General features: G+C 39.3%; 1 protein-coding gene across 11 annotated transcripts in view; it reads right to left on the reverse strand.

Annotated features, from left to right (window-relative positions):
• PAPOLG (poly(A) polymerase gamma) overlaps positions 1-21433 on the reverse strand; it is a 39582-nt gene extending 18149 nt beyond the window's left edge. For 7 of the 11 annotated variants that reach the window (XR_004971828.1, XM_036334468.1, XM_036334467.1 and 4 more), the window contains exons 1-9: positions 21172-21433; positions 17192-17353; positions 13191-13257; positions 9612-9693; positions 9065-9174; positions 7683-7736; positions 5863-5974; positions 3436-3525; positions 167-305 (exon numbers count right to left, since the gene is read on the reverse strand). Coding sequence is in view for 10 of the 11 variants with exons in the window: in XM_036334468.1 (XP_036190361.1) it covers positions 167-305; positions 3436-3525; positions 5863-5974; positions 7683-7736; positions 9065-9174; positions 9612-9693; positions 13191-13257; positions 17192-17353; positions 21172-21188 (833 nt within the window). In the remaining variant the exon portion in view is untranslated. Of the gene's footprint in view, positions 1-166; positions 306-3435; positions 3526-5862; positions 5975-7682; positions 7737-9064; positions 9175-9611; positions 9694-13190; positions 13258-17191; positions 17354-18451; positions 18492-21171 lie in introns of those variants that run through there. The other 4 variants (XM_036334469.1, XM_036334470.1, XM_036334471.1 and 1 more) reach the window with 4 other exon arrangements.

Consider the following 21433-nt stretch of genomic DNA (forward strand, 5'->3'; position numbering starts at 1 on the left):
TAAATCAATGGAAAAATATCCTCGGGTGAGGATTAACCAAAATAAATAAATAGAAAGAAAATGTTAAGACAATAAAAAAAAAAATCTATACATAGCTCTTAAATTTCCAAAGTTCCAAATAGGCAGAGGTTAGTAAATAAGTGAAAGTATGCACATGAATACTTACCACTTGGAAAAAACTAAAAAGAACTTATGAACTAAAGTAGAAGCTGCTGCATTTGGATATAATTGGCAAGTTCTTGCAACTAGCATTGCCCAAGAGACACCACCAAGGAATCCCAGCATGTTGGAATAAATACCACGTCCTATAAAATTAATATATTTGTTAATTATTGTTAGGACCTACTATCCATGTCATTCAACTGTAAAGAAGAGGATTACTTCCTTCATAAGACTGTTGCTTAGAACTCTTTCCCTCTATAGAAACATTAAAATCTCCCAGCCAGTGTGGTTTAGTGGTTGAGCATCAACCCATGGACCAGGAGATCAGGGTTTGATTTCAGGTCTGGACACCTGCCCGAGATGAGGGCAGGATCCCCAGTAGGGGGCGTGCAGGAGACAGCAGATCAATGATTCTCTCTCATCATTGATGTTTCTCCCCCTCTCCCTGAAATCAATAAAAAATATATTGAAAAAAAAAACCCCACATTAAAATCAACAAGTAGACCTTCATGCTAGGCCTAGTCTTATTGGTAAACCATAACCTGCTTACCATAGCCCCCTACTTTGCCCTCCAATACAGAAACCCTTATTCCCTATCTCCGTTCTGACTGCCCAACTAGACTCCACTGATATGACATTGGAATCTCCCACATTTCAATATTTACGGTTGAGAAAGAAATGAAAAAAAGGCAAGATATCTGGAGAGTTCTATAAGTAGGGAAGAATAAACATTTCATTAGTAATCATATTCATTGGCATTTTAAAATCAAGTGTAAAGCTGGGGACTAAGTTTAGTATTTTGCATAATTATTCTGCATAATTTGCATATCTTTAGAATTTTCCATAAAGCACAGCACATCACTGATATTACTCAATTCTCGTATGATTGTTTCTTATAGCAATCTATAAAAAAGCATTACCATATTTCAGCAAACTTAAGATCCTTTTTCAATTATATAATATAGCATGATTTTATATCCCATTAAGCAAACAAGAGAAAAAATACAAATGTTTATATATCAATTTCAGATATATTAAATGTGAAAGATAAGCATCTAAGAATTAACAAAACATGGCATTTAATCTGTAAGGGAAGACAAATTATTGTGATATCCTCTCAGTGTAAATTACTTTATCCTGACTATACAAGGTAACTGAGCCAAAAGACACATTCTACTTGCTTAAGGTCTTTTTAGATGTGCACTAATATTATGGTAGCTACTAGTTACATTTGGCTATTTTTTTTTTGAGGGGGGGGGGCGGGTGTAACAGCTTTTATTGAGACATCATTTACATACCTTAGGATTCATCCATTTAAAGTATAAAATTCAATGGCTTTTAATATATTCTTCACCGAGTTGTGCAATCATCAACTATAATCAATTCTGGAACATTTTCATCACCCTCAAAAGAAACCTTTAACATCACATTTCCTGTGGGCCACCCGCCCCCCCCCCCCAATCCTCCATAACTTAGGCAACCTATAATCTACTTTGTCTCTATAGATTTGCTGTTCTGGACATTTCATATAAGTGGAATTATACAATATGTGGTCTTTTATGACTGGCTTCTTTCATTCAACATAATGGTTTCAATGTTCATATATGTTGTAACATATATCAATAAATACCTCATTCCTTTTCTATTGCCAAATAATACTCCACATTATAGGAATAGCACTTTTTGTTTACCTGTTCATCAGTTTATATAATGTGGTTGTTTCTACTTTTTTACTATTATGAATAAAGCTGCTATGAACTCTTGTGTATCAGTTTTTGTGTGGACATACCTTTTTACTTCTCTTAGGTGCTATTTAATTTTAAATTAAATAAAATTTAAAATTTAGTTTCTCACCTGCATGTTTCAAGGACTTGGTAGCTACAAGTTTATTGTATTGGACAGCACAATAGGAAACATTTCCATCATCACAGAAAGTTTTTATTGGAGAGCACTGTTTCAGACTATATAAAACCTGGTGCCAGAAGTGTAGCAGTTAAATGTAGTTACAAATAGTACAAATGTGCTATGCCAGCTCAGGACTGGGCCTTTTACTAACCATATCCTATACATTTAAACTAGTGCAGTTCCAGGTTTTATTAGAAGGGTGTTATAGCGTAAAACAAAAACAAGTTAAAACTATCACTGTAGGCTTTTCATTTAATAAATTTACTGAACACTTACTATAAACTTTATTGGTGATGGGGAGTAAAGATAAGTAAGACACTCCTGCCCAAAAAGAGCTCAAAGATCAGTGAAGAGTATACTCTTCAAGTCCTAACTCATTCTGACTGCCTGGCTGAAACCCAAGATGGACAGTCAGGGGCTTTTCAGTTTTCACCCATGGGAGAAAGAAGTATAATTACACATTATAGCACCATAACTATTGCACCTGAAAAAGAAGTAGCTTCTCCAAAACTTATTGGACCTCAAAAGGTATCAATAGGCTCAAGAGTTTTCATGTATGCTTCTATCATTAGCAACTAAAAATGATAATTTTGCCAGAATGGCTGCATCAATAAAACAACAAACACTAAGTGCTGGCAAGGATGTAGAAAAAAGGGAACTCTAGTACACTGCTCGTGGGGATGCAGAATGGTGCAGTCACTGTGGAAAACAGTACGGAGGTTCCTCAAAAAATTAAAAATGGAACTGCCATTTGACCCAGCGATCCCACTTCTGAAAATATATCCTAAGAATCAGGAAACACCAATCAGAAAAAACATATGCACCCCTATGTTCATATCAGCATTATTTACAATAGCTAAGATCTGGAAACAGCCCAAACACCCATCAGTAGATGAGTGAATAAAAAGTGTGGTAATTTACACAATGGAATATGTGGCTGTGAAAAAGAAGGATCTCTTACCCTTTGAGACAGCATAGATGGACTTGGAGACTATTATGTAAGCGAAATAAGCCAGTAAGAGAAAGACAAATATCACATCATCTCACTTATATGTGGAATCTAATGAACAAAAAAAACTGACAAACAAAATAGATCCACAGGTATGGATGCATGGAACAGAATAACAGATCTCAGTAGAGGTTGGGGAGTGGGAGGGGACAGGAAGAAATTAACCAAAGAACATATATGCATATATGCTTAACCCATGGGCATAGACAACAGTATGGGGAAGGCCTAGAGTGGGGCAGAGGTTGGGTAGAAGGAAGCAAAAAGGAGAAAATAGGAGACATCTGTAACACTGTCAACAATAAAAAAGAAAATTATAATTTTATAATGCAAACATTCAATAAAAGAGTTGGGATACTTACGTTTTGCCCATAATTTGACTGCTCTTAGGGTGAGTCTAAAAGTTTCTTTATTTGGCACTAAATGCAAAATTTCATCAGTAACTCTACATCCTGAAAAAGATAAAGCATTCATATTTCATTATGCAACAAAACCCAGTTAATTCAAAGACTTTCATTTAAAGAATTTAATTAAAGAATTCAAAGCACATGGGTAAAGCAATCCAATATTAAAATAAGGGATAGGTCTATCTTTTTAGCATTCTTCCACATTTGACTTGACTTTTAATTAAATGCTCCCAAGTTATAAGAGTGTTATTGCTTTAATGCAAACCTTATTCACAAACACTGTGATTTACTGTTGCACTCTAGAACAGCCGTGGGCAAACTACGGCCCGCGGGCCGGATCCGGCCCGTTCGGCTGTTCTATCCGGCCCGCGGAGCCGAAAGAGCGGAGGGTTCTCTTGCTCTCCCCTCCGCTTCTTCACCAGCAGCAGTGTTAACATGTATTAGTTCACACAAACACTCCATCCATGCTTTTGTTCCGGCCCTCCGGTCCCGTTTAAGAACCCATTGTGGCCCTCGAGTCAAAAAGTTTGCCCACCCCTGCTCTAGAAGGACAGCAAAACACAATGATTGTTAAACAAAAGATACTATGAACCAGTAGTTCTCAAAGTATGGTCTAAGGACCCCTGGGAATCTAATCTGTTAGATCAAACCTATTTTTATAATTGCATTAAGGCTTTCTTTGCCTGTTTCACTGTGTTAACATTTGCACTGAAAGAAGTGGTGGGTAAAACTGCTGGTACCTTAGCAGTAAATTAAAGCTGTAGCAACACTGTACTAAGCAGACATGTTTACTGCCACACATTTGCAGTTAGAAGAGAGCTAAGGAACCTGTGCGGATATTTGAACATGTTCGAGGCAAGCTGAGCTACCCATTTTTTTTTAAGGAATACCAACTTTACTTGAAATAATGATTGACAGAAACTATGGCTATTCATGCTTGAGTATTTAGCAGATACTTTCTAAAAACAAAACAAAGTGAACCTTATATCAAGGAAAACAAATGACAAAAATTTGTTGCCAATAGTAACATTTGAGTTTCCAAGTAAAAATTAGAATTTTGGATAACTAGTATGTGTTACTGTGAGCTTGACAGCTTTCTAATACTTAGACTTTTCTGACGATATTGGAGATATTAATAAATGTAATTTTGATTTTATAACAAAATGTGAGTTAACATTTAGAAAAGCCAAATAATTTTGTGAACCAAAATTTTCCAAATGATGAAGTCATCATCGTACAAAATCAAGCATGGATAAAAAATCCAATTAAAGAACAAGATAGACCAATGGATTTTTAATGTAATAGTTCAAAAAGTTAACTGATAGGGTTTTAGATTAGATATTCTAACTAACCTTTTTAAAAAGATCACTTTTACTCAGCAATAAAAGGAGGAAACTACAGATATATACTACAAACATAGAGGTACTTCACAAACATTACAAGTGAAAGAAGCCAGACACATAAAACTAATGATCCCATTTATATGAAATGTCCAGGAAAGGCAAATCTATAGAAATAGAAAGTATATTAGTGGTTGCCTAGGACTGGGGACTTGGAAAAGGGAATGACTGCAAATAGGTATGAGGGATCTTTTGAGGATGATGAAAATGTTCCAAAATTCAACTGTTGTACACAACTCTGAATATACTATGTACTACTAAATTGTATACCTAAAATGAATGAATTTTATGGTATGTAATTAGACCTCAATAAAACTATGGAAAAGAAAGAAAAACTATTATTGGTCAAGTTTTAGTGTAGTATCAAAGAATATCTACAATTATCTGAAAAGATTATTAAAATACACCTTCCTATTCCAATTACATATCTTTAAGAGGCCAGTTTCTCTTCCTATGCTTCAATCAAAACAAAATATTGTAAGAGATTGACTATAAAAGCAGATATGAAAATCTAGCTATCTTCTACTAAGTCAAATATTAAAAAGATTTGCAAAAATGCAAAACAAAGCCATTGTTCACACAAAAATGTTTACTGTTATTTAAAAATGAACTAACACACCCTTTAAAATTTTCTCGGTTTTTATTTCTGATATGGTAAATATTGACCATATTAGATGGTCAGTACTAGATATAACCCACATAAACAGAAGATCTTTGGGGTCCTCAATATATTTTTAGAGTGTAAACGAGTCCTGAGACCAATATGTTTGAGAACCACTATTACAAACATAAACAACATTCAAACAAATTTCTTTTAAAGATGTTTAAATGTGGTCAGAGAAATGTGCATAGAGAAAATTACATCATTTTAAAAACGATTTAGTTCAATCCCTTTAAAGGTCCATTACTAGTTCTGCAAAAAGATCTCTATATGCCAAATTGTTTTCAGGCAGATGGCTAAGATTTCTTTTTAGAAGCTTACCATTTAGGCTGCGAATACACCTTATATCAAGGCTTCTCAGTCGAGAGTCGTCTCTTAGATCTAAATTATCTGATATGGTTTGTATTGCCAGTCTTGCAAAAACTAGGTCAATCTTTGGAAAGATGCAAAAAAAAGAGAAAAATATTACTTTTTCTCCTTCTAGTTCATTCTCCCCCTTCCCCACCTCAAAAATTTAAAATGTTGTAATTATTAGTTTTAGAAGTTCTTTAAAACTTCAAAAGGCCTATATAGGCAATCTCAGATGCGAAAATCACCAAAAGTTTTGTGAGGGCAACTGAATCTTCAAATTAAGGGAAAGTATTTTAATTTTAACATATATGCCAAGCTTTAAAAAAACACACACCAAAAAACCAACTTAAGACCTTATAAGTGAATTTCTAGATAAAGATGGCAGATCCAACACACATTTACATTCACTCCCTCTTGAAACCCCTCTAAAATACCAGCAAAATTTTGTTTTGTTTAGTTTTATTTTGTTTTTAAACACATAATGCATTAGGACAAAGGAAAGTATGAGACAACAGCAAAAATTATGAAAGCTGGAAAGTAGACGGGTAAGTGATAACAGACTCAGCAGATCTCAAACAGCAAAGATTAAAAATATTTATAACCAGGAAATAAGGACAAGAGGCTATAAATACATACATAACAAAGAGGAATATTTAAGAGAATATAAAAATTCTTAGAAATTAAGTATGTGACAGAAATGGAAAACAATAGAAAGTTTGGAAGAGAAAAATCACAAAAAGCAAAACAAAAATATGAAGATGTGGCCATTAAGTGGAAGGAAAAAATTTGGAGGAAAAAAAGGGGGGGGGGGGCGGCAATCCTGGAGGTCCAACATACAAATATTAGGAGCTCCAGAAAGGAGAGAGGAAGCAAAGGCAGGAAACCCAATGGAAGTCAATACAATTTCCAAGAACTGAAGGGCAGGAGTTTCTAAGTTGAAAGAGGACTACTGAATACCTAGCATATTTAATTGAAAAGACATATACTAAAGTATATCACCATGAATTTTACAACTGTGAAGACTGGGCGGGAAAAATCATAAAGTGTCCAAAGAGACAAAATAGATCACATACAAAGGATGAGGAAATTAAAATGACATCACACTTTTCAACACGGCATGGAAGCTATAAGACAATGAAGCAAGGCCTTCAAAATTCTGAGAACCATTACTTAGCCAAACTACCATTTTGGTGTGAGAAAGAGATATTTTAAACATGCAAGATCTCAAAACCATGTGCTCTTTCTCAGGAAGCTAGTGGATAAGTGCCACTAAAATGAGAGTCAAGAAAGAAAACTCTAGAGAGAGGCAAGAGGAAATCCCAGGATGATAGTTTAAAAAAAAAAAAAAGATGTTAGGATGTCAGCTGTATATATCAGCCATAGAGAATAATCAGAGTGAATTGGGACAGGTGAGAAGATTCTGAGATATTTTCCCAGAATGATGACAGAATACCGAGAAATCTATTTAAAGGAGATTTAGACAACTATGACAGGAGGGTTTGAATTAGTCTTAAGAATAAGGCCTAAGCAAATAAACCACAAAGCAATTAACATAATATAATTATGTTAGATTATGGAAATGAGACTAGGGTAGGGATGAAAGTTGGTTCATTTTCCATGGTGAGAAATTAACAGATATAGGAAAGAGGAATGTGAGGGTCTATTTAAAGACTATTTGATTAGTTAAAATAGATTCTTAAATCTTATTTAAAAAAAAGAAAATAACTCAAAAAGCCCTTATGGGTTAAATAGTTCAACTGTACAGTCAGAAAAATATTAAAAACACTTACCTCAATTCCATCAAATTCAAATTTTATAACAGGTACAAAGGCATCTTCTACAGCCTACAAAAAAGAAAAATTTATATATATATATGGCATAATCCTTTCTACATCTTCCCTATTTGCCGATAATATGAATACCTCTGCTCCATATATATAAGCTGTAATCCTTTCTAAATCCTTCCTAATTGCCAATAATGTGAATTCCTTTGCTCCCAATTTGTATTAAACTCGACAGAAAAAGTGAAAATGTTCTTGGACTCACATTCTAGGTTAGTACTTCTACTTTGTGACTGTGTTATTTAAGATGCACAAAATGTCTATGACAGTTGTTATCTAACTTAATCTCCTAAAAATATTCATCACAAACTGGCAGGCAGAATTGCTATCATCTGAGTACTTATTATTGTTGATCAAATTGAAAACTGATTATTGACAAAGAGCACTTGTGTTAGAAATTAAAATACAATCAGAACTTATGATTAACCTATCAAAAAATAATAAAGTCAATATAGTTTAGATTTAGTAGAAAAGTCTGAGTCTTCCTTAATCCGAATATAAATTTTTAACCTTCTTCTCTATTCCCACACAATCAAATAATGCAGATCCTTTGAACTTCATCTTACCCTAGCATCTCAGATTGTATTAAAACTATTCACTTGGTTAGTTCCCCTAATCCCTCCTTCCCATAAACAATGTCTTGTTCACTACTGTCTGTAGGACTAAGGCCAGTGTCTGATGAATCATTAGTGCTGAAACTAATTTGCTGAATGAATGGCTACATATCTACATATATAAAAGCCCAGTGACTGAATGGTGGAACTACCAGAACAACCGTTAACCAGTTGCCATGACGTGCACTCACCACCAGTGGACAGATGCTCAACACAGGAGCTGTCCCCTGGTCATCAGTGCACTCCCACAGTAGGAGCACCACTCGGCTGACCAGGATGAGCGGTGCTCCCACAGCGGGCGGATCACCACAGGCCATGCCCCCACCAGTGCATGAATCCATGCACCAGGCCTCTAGTACACATATAAAGGGTTACTACTAATTAAACTGTATATATGTAAATTATCTCATGGATCCTCAGAAAAACTTTATAAAAATGTTATTATATGCCATCTCCATTTTATATCCATTTTATAAGAGAGGAAAACGAAGGCTCAGAGAGAATGGGTAACTTGACCAAAATTTAAGAGCTAATATTTGGTAGATTTCTAGATTCAAATCCAGATGTGTAAAACGATAAAGCCCATGTTATTAATCATTATCCATTATTTTAACAAGATAGAGCAACTTCTTAAGAAATATTTCAACAACTGTAAACCCTAGCTTTTACAGCTATTTATTAACAAGTTCAAGATACTAAATAGCAGAGGATACTTACTCTTAAATTTCTAATGCCCTCTTGATGCTTCAATTTTTCAAAAAAAGACTGAAAAAAATCAGATCTCTCCACATGTCTTGGAGCTACACAAAGTGCATCAATGTCAGCTCCTACAAATCAAAGTATTTCTTATCAAGAAGAGCATACTATGTATCATATTTTTGTTAAGTACACACAAACATGTAAAAGAAAATATGTAATGACTATAGAACAGGGGTCCTCAAAGTACGGCCAACGGGCCACATGCAAATACAAATATTGTATTTGTTCCCGTTTTGTTTTTTTACTTCAAAATAAGATATGTGCAGTGTGCATAGGAATTTGTTCATAGTTTTTTTTTTAAACTACAGTCCGGCCCTGGTCTGAGGGACAGTGACCTGACCTCCTGTTTAAAAAAGTTTGAGGACCCCTGCTATAGAAAATGCTAATAATAATTAGTTCTGAGTAGTGAGATAATGGGAATTTTTTCTTCTGTATTTTTAAATTATGAACAAATAAAAGTTTGTTAGTGAACATTTTTATCAGTAGAACACAGAAAAGTAGTTACCTTTGGTATGTACTCCAAGCCTATAGGAGCCAAAAGTGAAAATTTTACCACCAACAGTAGCCACAACAGAAGGTGGGAGATTCTAAAATAAAATTAAACAAAAGGCATTCAATTATTCAAATTATTTAGCATAAAAATCACCTAACTGCTACAAATACATACTGTATTTGTCAACTTTGGTAAGCTGAGGTTTGTAAAAATACTTCGGAGCTCTTTTGGTTGCAGCTTGAAATAAGGAGGGAAGACAAAACAAATCCATGCCCACTACACATACACACATCTCTATATAAGAAAAACACTTCTTATCACTTGACCCTACTTGTCCCCTCCAATTGCATACCTTTGGCTCCATCACTCTCAATAGCCACAAGGAATTTTACCAAACTAATTAATGCTTTCAGCTCTCTATATTATCACTAGAGGCCTGGTACATGAAATTCGTGCATGGGTAGGGTCCCTAGGCCTAGCAGGTGATTAGGGCCAATTGGGGCCCTCCTTCGTTCCACGCCGCCCCCTTGTGGTCAACACATGTCATAGTGAGTGGTCCAACTCCCGGTTGGTCGAACTCCCACAAGACAATTTGCATATTAGCCTTTTATTATATAAGGATACTCTGACTCATCCCATTTGCCCTTTGTTTTTTGTGACAGATAAGCTTAATTTCTTGATCCTAGCTCAGCAACCTTTCTGCCCATACCTATACTCATTCTTCTTTTTGGCTTAAAATTCTTAGTTTATATCCCTCATGTCACCTACTTTCTATTCAACTACCACCCCCTTAATTCTAGGATATTTAACAGTAGCATAAAGCTAACCTTTTGCCCTTAGTCTTTATTTTCTCTTATTCCACTGTGTACAAAATTTACTGATATTCTTAAATTACTCTATTATAACTCTTCTACTCAAAACTTCCCAATACACTCTTCCCTGACCACTGAGGTAAGGATCCTTGGATCCTAATGAAGTTCACAATATGCTCCTATGAATCTTTCCTGCCTCGTCTCCTGATCTTCCCTTCTGAAGCTCCAACTGCCAACATGTCACACAATCCAGTCTCCTTCCCATTGCATTTGCCATTTTCCCTGCCTTGAATGTTTGCCCATCTCTGAGTACCTCAATACCATCTATTTTTCAAAGTTCACTTCAAGTTCCACCTCTTTCGTGAAGCCTTTCCTAATTATCTTCTGCTCCCCCCTCACTGCTCTTCTACTATTATCTTTAACCCCTTTTATACTATATTTAGTGATCGTTCTTTAAGTCCCACCTCTTCAACTATATTTAAATTCCTTGGAAGATGAGAATAGTGTCTCCTACAACTCTTATTTCCCCACAATGCCCAGTGCAAATTCCAAAGAATAATATCTGATTAACTTGAATAAAAATATCTGTATAATAGGATATTGTTATTTCCTCTGCTTAATAAATAATGTTTCAAGAGTATCATAAATAAATTTATAGCTAGAATGAAGTTAGTAAATTTATTGATGACTAATGTAAATCAAAGGATAGAGAAGCAAGGACCTTTTATTTTACCCTCCTCTTAAGACCTTCCTAATTTGAAAAACATGATTCTTGCATGATATATTAGAAAGTAACACACAAAATCTCCAAGTAAAATATTTTTGCCACAAACCTATTAACTAAAATGATCTGATTTGGAGTTCTAGGCTGTTTAAATAACCCAATTGTGTATAGACTATTCAAATAATCTTTGATCTAACTCAAATCCTTCAGATATTTTCCAAACTAAAGCATGTATAAATGAAGGGAATTATAATTGATACATAAAATGACCAATCACCTTATCCATGCAACAGAAGATGTTAAAACCAATATAAATTTTCAAATAAGTAGATATTTTATTTACTTTGCTTTAGAAAAAAGCCAAGTTGTGGCAGTCTCAAAATTTTAACAATGGTTTTATGCCTAGATTTTGAGTGAAAACCAGCCACAGGGTTTTTGCAGATTAAAGAGCTAATTGATTAAAATGGAATAAAAAGCAATTTTATTAATTAAAAAAAACATTTGACATTGAAAATTTTAAATTCTACTGGATTTTTCTAAGTGCAAAGAAACTATAAAGTGAGAAAATTAGGTCATCTTAACAAATTAATCTCTTTGTGCTAAAAAATGCACCCTTGAATGGGGATGGAAGCAAAGACTTCTGCACAACCACAATAGTTGACATAAAGATCATACACAAGAAGTTATGAAGCTGGTTACTCTGATTTTAAAATAATTCTAGCAAGTTGGGTATTTGGTTTGCACACCCATTGAAATTATGGACTGATTAGAGAGGGACAACAGGTTTCCCTAACATTTATTTAATGCCTGAGCCCTGTCCTGGGTGGTGCAGGTGAACAAGACGGGCCTTTTTCTTAAGGAGTTTATCACCTAGTAGCAGAGAAATAAATATGAATTTTTTATTACTCATGACTAGCATTTAACTTGCTCAAAATACAACTTATCTGAAAATTTCAACTATTGATAACCCTAATGAGAGCTCAGAAAAATGAGCCAATAGCCATTTGGCAGCAAAAGTAAACAGCATGAAGACCATTTATTTAAACCCAATGACTACAAACTTAGCAGAGTCCCTCATAACCTTATTCATAATTTTGTTTAAAAGAACTCAATTTTAAATATGTATCATAGGTACAGAAAGAAATAATAAAAGTCGTAAAAAAAAGAAGTCTAACAGACATTTATGTAATTTCTAAATCCATGCAGATTAAAGAATAGAAAGTGAGTTTGCAGAGACACATTGACTGCTCTGAGACACTAACTTTCAGCTGATTGCTGTTAAGGGAAAGATGGAAAAACTATAAAAAACAAACAAAAACCTTAATATACAACAGTTTGGGCCACTTAGTCAAGGGACAAAAAGTATCACCAGTTGAACATCCCCACCTCATTTTAGTACAGGCAGTAATATAATATTCATGATGATGATTCTCAGACAAATGAAAATACAATTATATTAAAAATACTTAAGAAAGCAAAAATATATATAATTAATTTTATAAGAAAAATAGTTAAACCACCACAGGAGGAAAAGTATAATTATAAATTAGGGTTTGCAAACTCCTGTCTCAGGGGTCACGCAGGTATGAAACTGAGGAAAGTATCCATAAGACACATAGAAACTGACTGATAAATGACAGGTGCTGCTTCAGAAAGGGCAGGAAGTGGGGAAGCTGAGAGGCATTCCTGCAGAGCAGAAGCCCAATTCCATTCAAGCCTCTTCCTGCCTGCCACAAAGGCAGGCCCAGTATTATCAGAGCTGATATTTCACAAGTCCAAAATCTGGCTTTTTAAGTAAAGTATCTTGATATTTAAATTGTGGTCCATTACTGTGAGTCATGCAAGATATTTATGTGAAGTTTTAGCTAATTGGCTACCTCTGAGGTAAATCCTCATTTTTTTTAGATTCCACTGTCCAGACCAATTCATTACCAAGTATACCAAAGAGCCAGTTTTAATGTATTTCAGCTTATTCTCAACTCCTATATCTTATTACCAGGACTAAAGAACAGGATGTAATGAAACTATGAATTCAATGCAGTTTTAAAGCCTTACCTTACTTTCACTAACATCGGAAATCCACTCTTTTACTAAATTGTTTAATTTACCAAGAACAACCAGCCTATAATAAAAAAAAATAGCATGCATTAGATTAAAAAACAAATGAACAAACAAACAATATCTTAAAAAGCAACTAAGTATATAGGCAGTACCTTTGTGTTGGTGTTAGGGTAAAGCATATTATACACACACTAGAGGCCCGGTGCATGAAAATTCATGCACTGGAGGGAGGTCCCTCAGCCCGGCCTGCCCCCTCTCATAGTCCAGGAGCCCTCAGGGGTGTGAGGTGACCCGGCAATCAGGGGAAGGTGACGCCCCCATCACACCTCTGCTGCTGCCACTGCCGGCAGCGCAAGTCTCGGCCAGCCCTGGTTACCTGAGTCTCGGGCAGCGCCATCCAAGGCTTGCCTGTGCCTTGGGCTGGCCCTGGGCGGCTGGGGGGCTGAGGGCAGGTCCAGCCGCACCATGTGCCTGCCGCCACCTCCCCCACCCCCTGGTGGTGCTGAAAGGGCTAGGGGACTCCGGCGGGGCTGAGGGGACGGGATGCTGCCATCTTTGTGATGGTGTGATGGTTAATTTGCATATTTCCTCTTTATTAGATAGGATTGATGCTATCACATCTCTTTGGCATTCTTAGGTCCCTAAGAGTTTCAAAGAGATGATATATGTGATAATAGTATTTCGGTCTTTGAGTTATTTTCAAAATTCAAGAAGCCTAATAAAGTCAAAATTACCTTCAAGAAGGCTGCAAAGGCCAAATGAGTTATCAACTTTTTTGGCCCTACACTGGAATAAAAATCAATCCTATCTAATAAAAGAGAAAGATGGTAATTGGCATACGACCGCTACCCTTCCCATTGGCTAAACAGGGAGATATGCAAATTAACCACCAGCCAAGATGGCGACCGGCAGCCAGGCAGCTGATGCGAACAGGGAGGCTTGCTTGCTTCAGTGATGGAGGACTCCAACGTTCCCCGCCTGACTTGCCAGCCTCTCAGCTGCAACTCTAAGCAACTATGTTGCAAATATAGAAGCTAAAAAAAACCCAGAAACCTGCTTTACTCAGCTGGGCTTCAGCCAGCCGGACCACAACATTGTATCAAATATAGACGGTAAATAAAGGCCAGAAACCTGTTTGCAGCAGCCGAGGCCTCAGAGCTAAAGCTGGCCCAGAATAAAAAAAAAAAAGAAAAAGAAAAAAAGGAGCGGTTGGGAGCTTCAGTCACCCGTCAGCCTGAAAACGGCCCTCAGCCCCTCAGCCAGACTGGCCAGGCACCCCAGTGGGGACTCCCACCCTGATCCAGGACACCCTTCAGGGCAAACCAGCCAGCCCCCACCTGTGCACCAGGCCTCTATTCTATATAGTAAAAGGGTAATATGCCTCCCGGCACCAGTATCAGCGGAGCCGCGAGGCCTCCCGGCACCGGGATCAGCGTGACAGGGGGCAGCGCCCAAACCCCCTGATCGGCCCTGCTCTGTGGGTGATAGAGGGCGGTGCCCCCCACCCCCAAGCCCTGCTGTGTGTGTGACTGCGTAGAGCCATAACCTCCCCATCGGCCCTGCCCTGAGTGTGACAGTGGCGGCGCCCCAACCCCCTGATCGGCCCTGCTCTGTGGGTGATAGAGGGTGGTGCCCCAACCCCCTGATCCGCCCTGCTCTGTGTGTGACGGGGGGCGGTGCCCCAACCCCCCTGATAGGCCCTGCTCTGTGCATGACAGGGGGCAGCACCCCAACCCCCTGATCCACCCTGTTCTGTGTGTGACAGGGGGCAGTGCCTCAACTCCCCTATTGGCCCTACTCTGTGCATGACAGGGGGGAGCTCCTCAACCCCCCGATCGGCCCTGCTCTGTGCGTGACAGGGGGAGCTCCCCAACCCCCTGATCAACCCTGCTCTGTGTGACAGGGTACGGAGCCCCAACCCCCCTGATGGGCCGTGCTCTGTGTATGACAGGGGGCAGCGCCCCAACCCCCTGATACGCCCTGCTCTGTGCGTGACAGGGGGTGGCGCCGCAACTTCCCTATCGACCCTGCCTTGAGTGTGACAGGGGGCGGTGCCCCAACCCCCCAGTCGGCCGTACCCTGAGCGTGACTAGGGGTAGCATTGCAACCTCCAGATCTGCCCTGCTCTGTGCATGACAAGGGGCGGCGCCCCAACTCCCCAATCAGCCCTGCTCTGAGCCTGACCAGGGGCTGCACCTAGGGATTGGGCCTGCCCTCTGCCACCCGGGAGCAGGACTAAGCCAGCAGGTTGTTATCTCCCGAGGGGTCCCAGACTGCGAGAGGGCACAGGCCGGGCTGAGGGACCCCCTCTCCCCCTCCACCCCCCGAGTGCACAAATTTTTGTGCACCGGGCCTCTAGTTCAATATAATAATAGAGATTAGCCTTCTCTCATAGAAAGTCATAGGTTTTTGGATAATTAAAATGGGTAAATTAATCATTGGCTGCTTTTTATGAAATAATATTAATAAACACAATCTGATATTAAAATAAATTTGCAAACAATGGCATATCCAAATCCACATTAAAAGAAGAAAAAAGAGCCTGGATGGCTTGGCTCAGTGGATAAAGTGCCAGCCTGCAGACTGGTGTCCCGGGTTTGATTTCCGTCAAGGGTATGTATGTTGGTTGCAGGCTCCTCCCCGGCCCAGACCCTGGTCGGGGCACATGCAGGAGGCAACCAATTGATGTGTTTCTCTCACATCGATATTTCTCTTTCCCTCTCTAAAAATCAATGGAAAAATATTCTCAGGTGAGGATTAAAAAAAAATAATAAAAAAAAGAAAGAAGGAAAGTAGAGTTTAAGTATCTTAAAGATAACATGAAAAACTGGATTCCTGGATCTGTCCAAACTTGCTTCTCCCTCAGCCTTCCCCAGGTAATGAAATTTCATCCTTCACGAGGTGCTGAGACCAAAAACCTTGGCATCAGTCTTGATCCTCTCTCATCTTTTCTCTCTCACACATTCCATAGTCATCAGACAACCCTACCTTTAAAACATATCCAAAATTCTACTACTTATCATCACCACTGCCAGCCACCATCATTTCTTCCTTGATTATATTAGCCTTCCAACTAATTTCTCCAGTTCAGACTTGATCTCTCTTCAGACTATTCTCAATATAGCAACCAGAGTGTGTTAAAATATGAGTAAATCACATCAACCTTCTGGTCAAAACCCTAATAGCTTCCCATTTTACTCAAAGTAAAAGCCAAAACTTTTGTTTTGTTTTTTGTTAATCCTTACATGAGGGAGTGGGAGAGGGGAAGAGGAAGGAAGAGGAAAGGAGAAGGGGGGAGGGGAGGGGGAGGAACATGGATGTGAGACACATTGATTGGTTGCTTCCCGTATGTGCCCCAGGGATGGAACCTGAACCCAGGTCCGTGTCACTGACTGGGAATCAAACCTGAGACCTTTTGGTGCAGGGCCTGATGCTCTAACCACTGATAACACTAGCCAGGGCAAAGCCAAAACTTGTAACGGCTTACAATGTCCTAAGTGACCTTCCCCTCCAAACTCCTTTCTACCTCACTTTCTTAAGCCCACATTCCCCTACTTAACTCACTCGCTTTAGACACCAGGCTACCTTGCTATATATTCCTTAAAGCAGGTACACTCCCACCTCAAGCCTTCTGTCTAGAATGCTTTCCCCTCAACTATTCACACAGCTCCCTCATCTTCAATTTTTTCCTGAAATGTCAATGAAGACTTCACTGACAACCTCCACTCCCAGCTTTATTTTTGTCAGCATCACTACTCTTTCCCAGCAGTATTCATCACATGTAACATGTATTTATTTTACTTATTTGGCTAAATGTTAGTCTCCTTCCCTAACAATCACCTAAAATATAAATTCCAGGAACGCCAAGGTTTCTCTTTATTTGTCCTTTTTAAAAAGACGTTTAGGCAGGGACATAATAGGTACCTGATATATGTTTATAGAATTAATGATTAAATAATATACTGTAAAATACTTTGCATTTTTATGTGACATACCTGTGGTTCAATTCTTCCTCATCTTCAAAAACTCCAAATGGTTTCATGGCATCAATTAATTTCTGTGTGTAAATGTGATCAATTTCTTTAGGACATGCCAAGCTAATTGGAGAAGTGATTCCATAATGCTTTTGTTTACGCTGGCTGTCCAGCACGGTGTTTCTGTTCAAGAAAAATTAAATAGCAGAAAAAATTTAAAGCATATCATACTGATACATTGAATCTCTCAATTCACTTGTTAACTTAGCTACCTTAAAAGTTTACTTATTAGTACTAACAGTCAGTGTGGGCACTTTTTTTTTTTTTTAAAGGAAAAAAGGGTGTTTTGTGTTTGTATTGATGAAAGGCTATTCACACTATCTTCAGCTTTCATGGCTAGCATGTCTTTTCAAGTCAAAAGCAGCATGTGTTGGCATCAGGACAACTGTGCCAATACCACTCAGCTCAAATTCAAAGAGCCTGAATAGGAGTTGGGCCAGGGCCACCTCTACTATACCCTACAGACCTAAGTCAAGTGCCATCTAGAGTCAATCTCTGAAGCAGTCCGCCACTTGAAAGAAAGTAAGTAAAAACAATGTTTTTCCCTCCCTCAGGAAAGAAATAAAAACATTCCATTAGAAGGTCCTTGTGAAATATTCTGACTTATAAAAGAAATCACAAATAGATTTGTCTTTGAGATACCCAACTTAACATCCATTGCTTGAATCAGAGTTCATAGTTCTAACTTTTTGTGAACACCTTCATATAGACTGGTACCCAGACCATTTTCACACTAAATAATTATCAAATTCTTTACACTAAATGGCAGCCAGTTATAGAATATAAGCTCCTCTTGAAAAGATCCTAGACATCAGGAAATTACAGTCTTGAATACAGCACAACAGAATTTCTGAGATTTTGGATTTACACAGACTAATAATTTCAAAATAAAATTTGGGATCAACATGGGTTAGTAATTTGTAATTATGCTAAAAAAGGAAAGTAAAAACCAACATACAAAATAACCAACTAACCCTATCACCTATCTGTATCCTTTCATGAAGGACCATTAACACCTACAGTAAGAATGTAATCTCATCCCAAGAAATCAGAAACACCAATCAGAAAGAACATATGCACCCCAATGTTCATAGCAGTACAATTTTCAATAGCTAAGATTTGTAAACAGCCTAAATGCCCTTCAGCAGATGAGTGGATTAAAAAACTGTGGTACATCTACACAATGGAATACTACGCTGCTGTAAAAAAAGGAACTCTTACCATTTACAACAGCATGAATGGATCAGGAGAACATTATGCTAAGTGAAATAAGCCAGTCAGAGAAAGATAAGTATCACATGATCTCACTCATTTGTAGAATACAACAAAACTGATGGACAAAAACAGATCCAGAGACACAGAATCACCTCAAAAGGAAGGCTGGGGAGTGTTGAGGGGATAAGAACTTGTATGCATATAAGCGTAACAATGGACACAGACAATGGGGTGGGGGGGTGAAGGCCAGGGCTGGGGGGTGGGGACAGGCTGGGAGAGGGCAAAGGGGGAAAAAGGAGACATATGTAATACTTTCAACAATAAAGAATTAAAAAGAAAAAAAAAAAGAATGTAATCTCAAAGAGCAGTCTGAGTGTGTGTGTGTGTGTGTGTGTGTGTGTGTGTGTGTGTGTGTGGTTAAACCTCACCCAAGGATATTTTTCCATTGATTTTTAGAGAGAGTGGAAAAGAGAGGGAAAGACAGAAACATCGATATGAGAGAAACACATCGATTGGTTGACTCTTGCACGAGCCCTGAGCAGGGCCCAGGCCAGGGAGAAGCCTGCAACCAAGGTACATGCCCTTGACTGAAATTGAACCCAGAACGCTTTGGTCCATAGGCCCGCGCTCTATCCACTGAGCCAAACCAGCTAGAGCTCAAAGAGCAGTCTTTTAAATGAATAAATTAACCTTGTAAAGATTAACACACAAAAAATACATGATTGTTTGTTTTTGAATTTTAACTGGTCAAAACATTGACTTATCACATGCTCTTTGGTTAAAATTTTCATTAGGTAGGGAGAGACAATCAAATGGAAGATAAAATAGTCTATATACAGTACCTTCTAAAATTATGCAAACAAAAGAGAAACATCAATACTAGTGACTTTCTTTCTGGTTATTTATCTTGTTGCAGAAAAAATAAAATTTCCATTAGTTATTTCAAGTTGTAACTTCTTTTTTAAAGATTTAGCTCTTTTACCTCTAAGAGAGATAGAGAGGCATTTGGTATTGTTTGGGAGTGTGTATGTGTATGGTAAATGAATGGGACAGGCTAATTATAATATGATCATTCCATTAACTGTAGCATTAACCCTGAGAGGTGGGTATTGAATAAGTGCCACATTACAAAGTACCCAAGATCGAAAAAGATAGGAAGTATCAGAACTCTAAAACTCAAGATCTTTCCACCACTCCATTCTCCCTTCCATCACTACTTCGGTCTTGACACTACCTATGATCTTGTGTCCCACCTTCTAAGTTCCTACTGGCACTAAAATTCCAAATCTACGATTCTGAACCTCCCTCATCTAGACAGGGTGGGGGAAGGCAAAAGAATCCCACATTCCTCTTAAGACATAAAGTTCACTTATGGCTAAACATGTTGGAGAAATTCTAGTACAAGTGTACAAAAAGACAGGTACAAGAATGTTCACTGCTACACTGTAACATTAAAAACTAGAAACATGTCCGCGGCTTCGGGTTATTCCTCTGGTCAGGGTAAGTACAAGTAACCAATGAATGCATAAATAAGTGAAACAACAATTCGAAGTCTCCCCTCCCCATCCCCTCTCGCTCTCTATAAAAGATCAATTAAACACACACACACACACACACACACACACACACACAAAATCCGAACTAGAAACAACCTAAAATAGTCACTAACAGGAAAAGAATGAAATTAAGGTGTATCCCTGCAATGGAATACAATCCATTAGCCAATATGAATTAACTGGATCTAAAATGCACAGGGACAAAGTTCGAAGATACTATGCTGCCCTAAAGAAGCAAGCTGCAGAATGAGCAATGTGATGCAGGTTACATAAAGCGTAAAAAACAATGCCAGCTATGGGCATGCATATACACAGTCTGTAGTAACAGCATTAAAAACATGCGGCAAAAACCACCCAATTCAGGGCCGCGGGGGAACTCTGGGGAGAGAGGCGAGCGGGACCAAATCAGGAGGAGGTAGGCGCATCCTTCAGAGGTGTCTGGAACCATTTCTTTTACATGAAAATATGCCCTGCACACGCGCGCGCACACATAATATTATGCTCTGGGAAAGATGGATGGTGTCTACACAAATGATGCTCATGTGAGACTCTGCATTCCCCCATTATTTCCTAATGAAACACCGTGTAAGAAGGTACAGCAAAATCCTCCGCCCAGCGCGGAATCCGCGTCTGACTTGCCCAAGTGCGAGCGGGAGTCACAGACCGGGAGGTGTGCTGTGTGCTGTGGGTGGGTGGGTGGGGAGGGCGTGCAGACCTGAGCCGCGATTAAGGAGGAACGAGCTGGGTCGGTCCTTCACCCTCGAGACCCGGAGACTGCGGGGCGGGAAGGCAGGAGGGGGCGCCGGGGGTGGTATCTGCGCCAATGCAGACGGAAGGAGAGACCGGTCCAGGCACCGCTGGGGCGGGAGAGGGACCCACGATGTCCCCCCACGGACACGCTCGCCTCGCTCCCACCGCATCCTCGCCGCGGGGCGTCCTCGGGGCCGCGACGGCCGAGGGCAGGTGGGGGGACTCCCGGAGTCCCCGAGTCCGTGCGATGTGCAGGGGCAGCCAGGTGAGCCGCCGGGGGTCGGGGAGGTGCCCTTGCCGACCCGGGCGGGGAAGGAGACCCCGGGTGAACTCCCGGCAGAGCACCCGGAGTTCCGGGCCGACCACCTCAGCCCACCCCTCGCCGCCTCACCCCCAACCGCCGCCCCCCCAACTACTTACGCAGACGTTTCTTTCATCGCTTCCTGCGCCTCCCTCACCGCGAGTGTCTCCCGCTCCGGAGTCCCGTTCTGGCTCCTTCCCCTCCTCTTGTCCGTTTTCCTCTGGTCGCCTGTCGCTCGCTCGCTCGCTCGCACACTCTCTCACTCACCACGGCCGAGGCAGCCAACCGAGTAGTGAAAACACTACATAACCGGCTCTATTTATGACAATACAGCGCGGACGACGCCAACATGGCGGCGCTTCCCAGCCTGCCCCTCGCCCG

This window comes from Myotis myotis, unplaced genomic scaffold (assembly GCF_014108235.1).
Source record: "Myotis myotis isolate mMyoMyo1 unplaced genomic scaffold, mMyoMyo1.p scaffold_m19_p_14, whole genome shotgun sequence".
Taxonomy (NCBI): Eukaryota; Metazoa; Chordata; class Mammalia; order Chiroptera; family Vespertilionidae; genus Myotis; species Myotis myotis.